The sequence below is a fragment of the Eleginops maclovinus genome, chromosome 16 (assembly GCF_036324505.1).
Source record: "Eleginops maclovinus isolate JMC-PN-2008 ecotype Puerto Natales chromosome 16, JC_Emac_rtc_rv5, whole genome shotgun sequence".
In the NCBI taxonomy this organism is placed as follows: domain Eukaryota; kingdom Metazoa; phylum Chordata; class Actinopteri; order Perciformes; family Eleginopidae; genus Eleginops; species Eleginops maclovinus.
This window is the reverse complement of record NC_086364.1, coordinates 15,729,826-15,741,385: the sequence shown is the minus strand read 5'-3', so window position 1 is coordinate 15,741,385 and position 11,560 is coordinate 15,729,826. Positions and strand designations below refer to the sequence as shown.

General features: G+C 40.6%; 2 protein-coding genes across 2 annotated transcripts; one reads left to right on the top strand and one right to left on the bottom strand.

The window, feature by feature from the left end:
- The first annotated feature begins 2,025 nt into the window (after window positions 1–2,025).
- aqp8b (aquaporin 8b) lies at window positions 2,026–3,959 on the top strand. The gene is given in 6 exon segments (XM_063903163.1): window positions 2,026–2,145; window positions 2,148–2,337; window positions 2,876–3,002; window positions 3,087–3,301; window positions 3,539–3,673; window positions 3,790–3,959. Coding segments are annotated over 6 exon segments (762 nt in total). The 5' UTR covers window positions 2,026–2,093; the 3' UTR covers window positions 3,833–3,959.
- Window positions 3,960–6,432: 2,473 nt separating this feature from the next.
- Window positions 6,433–10,263, bottom strand: LOC134878515 (meteorin-like protein). Its single transcript, XM_063904585.1, has 4 exons — window positions 10,048–10,263; window positions 9,130–9,536; window positions 8,040–8,099; window positions 6,433–7,199 (listed from the first exon to the last, which is right to left on the bottom strand). Exons 1-4 carry the CDS (start codon window positions 10,131–10,133, stop codon window positions 6,877–6,879), a joined length of 876 nt encoding a protein of 291 aa, XP_063760655.1. The 5' UTR covers window positions 10,134–10,263; the 3' UTR covers window positions 6,433–6,876.
- Window positions 10,264–11,560: the final 1,297 nt, after the last annotated feature.

Genomic DNA, 11,560 nt, shown 5'->3' with positions numbered 1-11,560 from the left:
ACTACAAAATATATAGAACGAATTTGGAGAAACTCGAATTACACAGACTAAACTTTGCCCAAAAAAAAAGAAAGGTTAAAACGGAACAAATGGCTTTTAATGGCAATTGTTCCACTGATCCAGGGTCAGTGTCCGTCAGGGTTAGCAGGTAATGTGTTTCTCCCATAGGCTTTGCCAATAGACACATGATCAGCACTTTGCTGCCCCCTTGTGGCTGCTGCTCGTTAAGGACAGGCTCTCTCTGGGAATCAGTCAGTGGTTCATTTCTTAGAATTAAACTCTAATGGTTATTATTATCCGAATAAAACACATTAAATATATGTTGTCTCTTAGCCATTGTGGTATCTAAACATACAGATAATATTGGTTTTATCAGATAGTTTTGCACAAACTGAAATTCAATAGCGATTAAATAGATTTCCCAGTCAGTTTCCCTGCTTTATATTGAATAGTGAATTCCTTTTCTGGACCTTTGAGTTGAGTGTGGTTTAGTTTATGATATTCTGGCTAGTAATAGCTCAAATGCTTGCTATTAAGACACAGGGCAAACCTTTGCCTTATCTACCTTTTTAAAGAGGGTATATAACAAGGGTCAATATTGCATACATTGTAAAGGGATTCCTGTCTGCGCAACAGTAATGCCATGGGACCCATGAACTGTTTGTCATGGGATTAATAGTGATAGCCTATATGATCCCAATAAGTGGGGGTAAACTTGGTCCACGAACTTTAACCCTTGCTTTTTGATGTTAAAGAACAACTTTTGGCACAGTTTAACATCTGCCAAGTAAAGTGAGGCTTGATTTGTTCTTGTTTTGGTTGGTATCTTATCCATGTTTAGCTATCACATCTTTCTGTCACATTTTACTTAGTAGGGCTGCTTTGAAAGTGTTGCCACTGATAGCAGCTAAGGTTTGTGAAAGGGTTTGCACTACTCTATGCTTTTCAAATGATACATGAGATGTGCCGCTTTAAATTTGCTTCTCTTTAAGAGGCTTTTTAAAAAAAAAAATTGCGCAGGAGATGCTGATCTTCTGATGATGGTGCATTGACTTGCATTGACATTCACCATGTGAGACATTTGCTTTAAGGGATAAATTGACTTTTTCACAAGAAGGACAACATTTTTGTTGTACAAAAAAAGGAGACTCAGAATGGATTTCTTGCACATTAAGAGGAGTTTATTTATTCGAAGCATGTATGGCTGCTGCAAAATGTGTTTTCTCTAACAGGCCTTTGCACAGGGGGCGTCAATACCTGCAGTTAGAAGGAAGTTGGCTCAAGTGCTTTATCTTGTCTGTGTGAGATTGTGAGGGCTTTGCGGGTCAGGAATGATAATCATTTGCATCTTAAGAACCTTGTTTACATTTTCTGTTGGTCTGCAGGAAATATTTCTGAAATAAACCCATCCTATATATGTAAACAATATTTAGTATAAAAACAGCAAATAATTGAAAATGACTATTCCCTCTTTTGTGTCCTGCAAGTGATCTAAAGTCTGTTAGGCCATGTGTATCGTGTGTCCTGTCCATGTGCAAACTCTGCACCATCTTCTCCATTCTTTCAACCAATCTGTGATCTCTGTGGGAAATTATTAATTAGAAAGTGGAATCTGTTGGAGCCGGACATTATACAGTTTAACTTAAGAAGTGAATTTAAGAAATCTTCACACAGACACAGACACTTTGCTCTCGGGTAAATATTTATCAAGTTGTCTGGCTTTTTATCCAGGCTTTAATGTTTTTGTCTAAAGTCCTAATGTATCTGAATACAAATTCAAGTAAAATTAGCTTAATCTATAACAAGATGTTTTCTGCATGGTTTGCCATGCAGACTGGTGTGTTGTAGTTTGACCCTGCCATAAAAAAGCGGCATCTGAAAACTGGTTTTTTGTGCACTCTGTTATGAGAGGGCGTGAGATGAGCAGACTATGCTGGATTAATATGAAAAACAGTCAATGAGTTCACGCACCAAAGTCCGTGTGATTAGCAGGCACAGAGATATTAGTAATCTCACCTCAGGTCAGAATGCTCAGTGCAACATCCTCAGCTTGTAAAGGCAGACCTCCCTGAAGACTCGTGGCTGAAGAGAAGATGGAAATAGGTGAAGTCGGGTTGTCTCTTATGTCTTCAGAGCCTAAGCGTCCTCAGCAATACCTCCTAACAAATTTGAGAGGTTATTTCAGCCTTGCCTGGCCGAGTTGGTGGGAACTACTTTCTTTGTATTCATCGGGTGTGTGTCTGTGATAGAGAATACGGAGTCTACAGGGAGGCTTCAGCCAGCTCTGGTGCACGGTCTGGCTGTAGCCATCATGGTGGCTTGCATGGCTGAAATCAGGTGAGGTCATCTTTAGTGTTTCATACACATTACGCAAAGTTTATTGTGCCATGAATAATGAATGTTTTCCTTAGATTGCATTGAATTAACTCCTGTATGTTGGATGAACAATGATTCATTACAATGTAAATGTTTAATTTCTACAGAAACAGGATCTCACAACACCTTCCCAGTTTCATTTATTTGTCCTTGATACATTTACTGTTGTTTAAGTTTAAAATGAACTTGAATTCAATCAAAGTATTGCTGAATAATTGCATTTTCACCGTATATGTAAGGTATTTCACCAGTAAAACATTGATTTTGTTTTTTCTTCTTCAGTTTTAATGTCTTTTAAACAACTCAAATGTTACAAAAGGAAATAAAGAAAAGAGCCATTGAAGTAAATCAGCCCTGTTTACCCATAAACAAATTAATTGCATTTGTTTTAAACTTTTCAAAATCCCTTGTATGATTTTAAAATGATTGAAGACAACATGACTAAACACCAAGAAGTTTACCTGCACGACTGAATTTTCTGCCTGAATTTTCTCTCTAGTGGATCCCATTTCAACCCACCATTCACCCTGGCCATCTATCTGTGTGGAGGGATGGAGTTGAATATGGTGGCTCCTTATCTTGTATCCCAGTTGGTTGGAGGTGTGCTTGGAGCTGCTATGGCAAAGGTCTAATGTCTAATTTCATTTAAACATCCATCTTTGATATTTGCATAAGAAAGATTTTAATTGTGACTGATCTGCTGCCAACAGGCGATGACCTCCAGGGAAAACTTTTACAAAGCCAGTGGGGCTGCATTTGCTCTGCTGCAGACGGACAGTGATATTGGAGCCGCTGTGTTTGGAGAGGTCGCCATGACCTGCCTTGTCACCATGGTGGTGCTGCTGGGGGCCGTCAACACCACCACCAGAAGCCCCATGGTGCCATTTATGGTGGGCTGCACTGTTATCATCAACATTTTGGCTGGGTGAGTAAAAGTTATTGAAGAGAAGAAGAATTGTGAATGTACGCATAAGAAGTTCCTTTCTACAATAAAGTGCCAAAGTGAGAAATATTATTTGCATTTGAATGTTTATGCTCCAGTAGTGACGCAAATGCAGAAATATACAGAAATATACAATGAGGGAGATTAAAATCAGTATTAACCCTTTATTTTCCTAATGGGCCTGTTGTTTGAATTTCCAATACCTGTTCCTTTTTTCAGTGGAGATGTTTCTGGCACATGTCTGAACCCAGCCAGAGCCTTTGGTCCAGCCATAGTGCACAACTACTGGGTTTATCACTGGGTGTACTGGGTGGGTCCCATCACAGGAGGCCTGATTGCAGCAGTACTGGTTCGGTAGGTGCACCGCAACATAGGCACTTTATACTTGAAATGATCCCAGTGTTTGTAATTGGATTATAGATTCACTCCTGACTGAAAACACTACAAACAATGTATCTTGTTTTTTGCAGACTGCTTCTTGGAGACAGGAAGATTCGTCTCATTCTGAAATGAGACTTTAGTCGGCTACATCATGAGATGGCTTTGTCATCTAAGGTCATAATATAACCCTTTTTTCTTATGTGCTACTGATATGCTTGATATGCTTTGCTTTACAATAAAATGTGACTTTCTCATATAATTTAGGGTACTTGTGCTTGTTTTTTAGTCATGTTAAGTGTTTAACTTACTATGAGTGATGGAGTTTGGGTATAAAACAATTTTTTTACAGACTTCAATATTATGCTTAGCTTAAAGGTCAATTTAATATAAAACCTAGTTGTAGATGATTAGTAAGCTGAGTCTTTAGCTCTGAAAAACACATTCTGGTTTTGTTTTTGTAGTTCCTTGATTGATTGATTCTGTTTATTATTTATGAACACAAGGACATTCAGAAAATTGAGTTTTTCCACCAGGTGCATCACAACAATAACAGGCTTTAGATAAACTCTTAAACTCATTTACTTTTGAATTGAGAAGCAAATTTAAAAAAAAACCTTGAGCTAAAATTCAATTACTTCGAATTTTCAACCACAAATGCTGCCTACCGTTTAAAGGAGACCAAATGGCAACCTTTTCAAAGCCAAGAGACGTCTCTGCTCAGCTTTGTGTCCTGCGTACCCTGTCCCTGTTCTCCAAAGCCGGAGCAGTGAATGCCTGTTCGGCACTGGAGGGTATCATGCTGTTTCCATATTGTACCCCTGGGCCTCCCCGCAGCAGTGGCCCACATGGGAAAGCAGGCCAGGCGGTGGGATAAACTAATTACCCCCCGAGTCTTAGTGGACTCCTGCCGGTGCTCCATGCAGCGGCTCCCGGGCCGGGCCCTCCTGGGCTCGTTCCCCATGAGAACCAGCTGGAATTCCCAGAGATGAGAATTGTGCAGTCTCAAACGTCTGCAGAGAAACTATATTTTGCTTGGAAATTTGACATGCTGGCCCCCTGGGACAATAGTGAGGGAGGAGACTTCATTCTGGGCTTTTGCAGAAAAAGAAAGGTTTAACGAAAGCTTGATTTTTCGCTGACATGAAAATATGATGTTTTGGCAACCCTTGTCTTCTATGCTTAATACTTCAGAGTACACTCTCGTGTGTCCAATCTATAACGTTTTGTTCCAGAAGTATCATTGTCTAATTGATCATTCCTCCATGATAAAACTATTAAATACAGTCACAACAGTTTGTGTTTAATGGCTGAGATTCCACATATGATGCTTGTCTAAAATCAAGTTTTTTACCTAAAACTCAAAGACATAAAATGCATCAAAAGAGGAGCAATAGAGAGAAATATAAAAGATAACATGGATATAGAGCAGAAACACACAGACAAAATGTGGCCTGAGTGAGAAAAAGAGCAAGGATCACGCCTCCTCTGGCTTCTTGGATTCATGAGCCCTGATGGTTTCTAGATGACAGCAGCCGTGACAATGGTCATTATGTCTGTTGGAGGCCTTGTCACTGCAGAGCCATTGTCCGGGCCCCATTCACCACAGCGTCATTTACACTTTCATTGGCAGCTATTTAGTCCTCATAAAAAGTTCAACACACCAATTTGTGAGCCCTGCTCAGCCAGGGAGAAGTGTGGAATAGGCAAAGAAAGCAGTTTCTTTAAAAGTCAATTAATTGTTCTCCTTCTGGGAGGGGCTGAGGGGGAGGATCCCCAGGCTTTGGGGCCCCACATCTGGCCATTCGTCTTCTCGCGCTGTGATGCAGGGGCCGCACAATCAAAAGTATTGTCCAATTCAGTGTGCTCAGAGCTTTTCGCCATCTAAGGAGATTTGTATATCACTTTATGGTAGGGCTATCCTATTATCATAAGAATCTGATTAAAGGGGGAAATATGGGATGCAGAAGGAAAAGGCAAACCTAAGCTTGTAGGATACTTCAGATCTAAATCTCATTCTACTAAATAAAACAAGATTATGCAGCATGTGATGGGCAATGGGGGTGTAAACTCATTTAAGCTTTTACCCAGTCTCTTAAGGGGCCAATGTGTTCTCGTGAACCGGAGGGCCTCATGAAATTTAGATTTTTATGCACTGTTCATGAGCTCTGTTCACTACAAAAAACTTAATCAGACTATCTGTTAAAATATGTTAAGAAGAAGTCCACAAATTACAAAGATGGTTTGTATCTGATTTAGATATCCACAAATGAAACGTTCATTTTTGAATAGTTGAAACAGTTTCGGTCAATAAGAATTTACTTTTGTAATTGTAAAAATATAAAAGTACCTAGTCTTAATGAAAGAGAAAACCGAGACTTAAAGACCTTTATGATTATAAATCATAAAGGTCTTTATATAATCCAATTGAATTTCATGTAGCCCCCTAATTTACATCGGTAAAATAACTATACTGACTCTATAGAAACTGATTGAGAAATGTTAAAGGTAATTATTTTCTCGAATTAAAAACAAAATAAATATGCAAGTTAAAACTGAATTGAACAATTTAGCAAATCATCATTTTTACAAATGCCAAACTAATGTTTTGAAGGATTTATTTTTCACATTAAAAATAATAATCCTGAATCAGATGCAATAACATTTATTTGAACGTGTAGAAAAACAAAACATATAAATAAACAAAACAAAGAGCATTTGAAACGTAAGCACGGATGAATCAGAATAAAGATAACTAACACATACAGTAATATGTTCAAGCATATGGAACAAACTGGTGTTTATGAAAAACAGTCTTTCAGTCCTCCCTCCCACTTTAGTTCATGGGGCAATTGTCACACAGATCCAGCAAAGTGAACAACGGTTGATGTGGGGAGAGGCACAAAGAGGGAGCAGCAACCCAACCCCTTCTCAGTCCCCCAGGACTGAGGGCAGTGATGGGGGGAGACAAAGGCCGGCCCTCTGAGCCTCAGTGCAGGAGGCCCTGCTGTTTGCCCCTGCCCTGCTCCTCAAAATGTGATTTTTAAAAAACCAACAATTGAATTACTTCGTCCCTGGTGGTGATGCTGGGTGCCACCTTGCTGGCACATGAAAACATAACAGGGATCCCACAGTGCCAGTACTGGCGTGAGGATGCCTGTGGATAAAACAACATTTCCTCAGTCCAAAGGGAAGTCACAGGAATTCCGCCGTGCTACCCAGGCGGTCTTGTACACAGACAGGAAGTCTTTGTAACGCGGGGCACACCCTAACCAAGCTTCTCCAAAGTGTTCTGATCCTGTGAAGAGAAACTCTCCGTCCCCAGGCTTCACTTGGCACTGCAGGAGTGTGTGGATGTGACCAGACCGGGGGGACTCAGGGGCAGCCGCTTGTTGCTCAAACACTCCACTGCGCTGCCAATACACCCTCACTGCTGAAACCTCCAACAACGACGTCTGACGTTCAGAGTCGTGGGAGACATTTTTGATGTGCCCTCGGACCACTGGAAGAAAGAGAAGAGCCAGTCATGCATTGAGGAAGCTGTTTCCTATGTTATTTTACTTTCTCTCCTTCCTGTCTTTCTCCATTAACAGCTTAACTATGCCTTATCTTTATATGTACATGGCAGGAGTGTGAAATTGAGGCACATAAATGAGGACCTATTACTTCTGCTCTAAAGAACTCCTCACTCCCATTCTGCAACTCCCCCTGACATCTGTTTGACCTCCACTGCCCTCCTAGCAGAGCCGCTGTGTTCAAGGCATGCACCGGACCAGCTTAAGCCTTTTACCTCAGTTAGTTTCACCAGGGGTGGAGGAAGTATTTAGATCACAAATTCAAAATCGTTCTAATCGTTAAAGTACACAAATATTGTAATCTAACTAATTAAGGAATTTGAATATTAATATATCATAGGATGTATTTCAGTGATAAACATGTAAGCAACATTTTAATGAGGTAATAGCTTAATGTATCAACCTTATATTGAGTCGGTAGGGCTATATGATTCTGAATCATCTACAGTGAGCTACAGTAGTAAGTAAATTAACTCAGAGGAGCAGAAAAAGAGGTAAACATTGCATGAAATAGAAAACATGAGTAAAACACATGCATGCTTACATAATTTGCATAACTTGAAGAAATCTATACAACTTGGGTTTCTCTCAATTGTTTCCCAGACGAAAATCAATTTTATGTTATTGGGTATTTGTTCATCCTTTGACTAGTATTCCCTACATTACTTTCAGAACAATTATATCGTATTGGGAATGTAATGGAGTGTGTTCAGTTTGTAAATGCATTACAGTATGCAGGGTTTGTCGATTAAGATTTTTATACGCACCAAAGTCACTGTTGCAGATGGCCATGAGGAGTTCTGTATCATTGCAAGGTCGACATGAAGCTGTAAGGTGAGAAAAAAACAAGATGACATTAAGCATGATAAATACCTGCATCAAATCTGTCAATCCTATCCCTGTTCCAAACCACGTATGACCCAAAACTCTATGACTGACAATGATTGATAGATTGGGGTCTCCCTCCCACTCCATGGACTTTAAATCTGACACACATACCAACAGTATTGATCTCCCTTCTCACATGAAAGAGTAAAGAAACCAGGGTTAAATGAAGGAATGCTTCGCCTATAAGTGCTCTGCCCACCACACTGCCTCCATATCAAAAACTCTTGACCCCATGTTTCACTCCTATTATCTCCATCTAATTGAATGACCCTGTGCCAATGCAGGAGACCGCAGGAGTCAAACACTTCTGCCAGACTGGCAATGCAGAAAAGATAGACCAGCAACTGTCTATTATGGACATCATCACATTGGAAAAGGCCCGCACACATGGATAAATGCTACTAAACAGAGATGCACAATGAGAAGGCATTTGTGGAATCTGCAAAGTATTTGTGGTCTCAATTCAGGCCCTCTGGCCCTGTGCCCTTCAGCCGCCCTGTGGTCCGCTCTGTCCTGGCTGCTTTGTCCCTCCCGATGGAAACCAGACAGCCAGACAAAACACACAACTGACCAGCAGCTGCATGCTCCAGCCAGCATGATTGGGGTCTGTAATTAAATGACCACTATTTCTCCCATGGAATTAAGATAGGTCCATCCCTCAACGACAGTTAATATAATTCATGCTTTAAAATGTTATTAGGATTTTGGGTGCCATGTTCTAACAATGCACTCTTTATGAAGGGTTTATGAGTTGTATATGATGTAATAATTGCATGGACTAGAAAGCAGTGCCCGTTTATGCGCATATTTTGGGTTGCCAGGTTTGGGAAAATCCCCACAAAATTGTCCTTTATTTAAGGCAGTTGGTAATCCATAAATCAATTATCTGCAGCGTTTCTCATAAGGAACATTTTTAAACCTTTTTCTAAATTCTTATTAAAGGGTGCAAATGCATGTTTTTCCACTTACTCTGCAGCCCTCGGTGTCCCACGTTGGGTGCAGCACTCCTGTTACCCAGCAGCTCATATCTGAAGCCCATGGTGTGTCTGCTCCAGGCTCCGTCAGTCTGCGGGCTGGACTGGAGGTAGAGGACGGGTCTGTGTGGACCATCAGCCCGAAAACAATACACCTGCCGCCCGGGCCGCCCGCCCTCCGTCACCAGCAGCTTCAGCTCCCCGGCTCGTTCAATGAAGACGCTGGCTCCGCGGAAAGAAGGGGACGGTTTGATGCAGACCGTGGTTCGCCGGTCTGTGGACAGGTTGGGCTCCAGGACCACCCGGAGAGCCTGACCAGGGTAAACCCACCTCACCGAGCCTTCTGTACAGCGCAGCCGCACCTGGAGAACAATCCTCGAATCCACACCAGCTGCAAAACCGCTGGATCAGAGGGAAACCGAGGAATGGATTATCAAAATGTGAAAAAGGTTTCTAAAATTCAAACGACTGCCATGCATTGACTGCTTCATACCATAATTAATGGTTAATAAACAATGTACTATTCATTTAAAGATAATTTACAAGACACTAATAACACATTATAGGTTGCCAGGTTGTAGACCATGCTGTCGGTTAGTCCTTTAATTTAATACATTTGCAGTTGTAAATGTTTCTAAGTCAATAATGAATAGTCGTATGCTTTTGCAGAATAAGCATCTGCAGTTATCAAAGTTAACAGGTCATTAGTGAAGTTGATAAATTGTCTTTAGAACATTTCTGGACTTTTGCACAACATCTAGTGGCCAACAGTTGTTCTTATCATTGTATTTTAATGGATTAACAAGGCCTGGGTAGGCCTAAATATTTCCTCAAGATTGATTAAACCATCACATTTAAATGTCCCTGATTTCCCGCCTTAAAATCTTGCAGAAAACGAGAGAAAGTTCCTTACCTTCCAGTCCAGTTGCACAGATCAGCGGAACAGTGCCGTAGCTGAAGACCCAGCGTACACATCATAATAATCACATTTGACAACATCTCATCCGCATGAAAAACAAAAATCTAGACTGAAATGGACGGCAGTGCATGGCTAGAAAGTTTGTCTGTGGATTATCGAGAGTACAAGTGCTCTGCTGCGACAAAATACGTGACTCAGCTTCACAAGATACTCTCTCTCTCTCTCTCTCTCTCTCTCTCTCTCTCTCTCTCTCTCTCTCTCTCTCTCACACACTCCTCTCTCTCTCTCTCTCTCTCTCTCTCTCTCTCTCTCTCTCTCTAATTAGGGCTGATACAGTTGTTGGGGGACTCTGCAGGTCTTTGTCTTTGCTCTTTAAAGGCACGCTCAGTGTGAAAGCCTTCAGCCATCTGTTAACATCAGTGCGCCACTTTGCACAATCATGTATCCTCTTCTGAGAGGCTCTCTGCGGGTTAGTTTTAGGTTGGCTATCCGACAGACATTTTTTCCTTGTGCAGCGGTGTCTTCTGGAGTGTTTCACTTAGTAACCACTCATTTATCAACGTTTAAATTAAACACACCTGATTTATTTGAATGACTTTCCCATATTAGTGAAAATGATGCTAAATAATTATAATAAATGTGTGTATTGAAGTATATCTTGTAGCGCTGTTTGTGAAGATGAAGAAGTCTCCGGAGGCACCAGCTTGTATATAATAAGGTTTATTACAACAGCATAGTATCATACACCAACACGGGCGATACGAGGTTCCCAGAGCCAATTGTGGAAGTCCCCCCGAAATCTCTTTGTGCATGCAATTTATAGGAGAAATGTGGGTGTGTGACCAAATGCGATGTTCTATAAGAATGTGTACCCAAATAAGGTGAGCTATACGTTTGTACATCATGTCTTGCGCGTACCCAAATAAGGTGAGATATGTTTGTCTTTTTCTTACTCATCCATGGAGGCCTTCTGACATATTCCAGAGGTTTGTTATACAACACCCTGTTGTACCACATCACTCTCTGCACTCTCTATGACCTCAGAGGGTAACTAACTGTATATGAACAGATTTAATACACCACAGTATATAAAATATGACCTAATGACCACTGACTAAAGATCAATGCAGCATTTTATTGGAGGAGGACACACCTCTTTCCCATTTTACAACATTTAATGGAATCAAATGCTTTTATTTGCTTGGCTGAAGGTGAGCTGGAATCCAAAACGTATGAGGTTTGCCTTATTGGAATAACATCATCATTTATTAGGGATTACTGGTCACATTTCATATTGGTATAAAACAAAATAACCTCTAAAATCCAATAAAAAGAGGCGGTTCTAATGTTGTGGGACAGTGCTGCATTGAATAGGACATAGAACATAATTTTAAAAATTGAAACTTTTTAGTAAAAACAGCTGAACTTTCAGAACATGATGTTTATGAACTAAAGTTATCTATATGATCACATTAAAAAAAAGAGCTGTGTTTTATCTGTCCAGTGT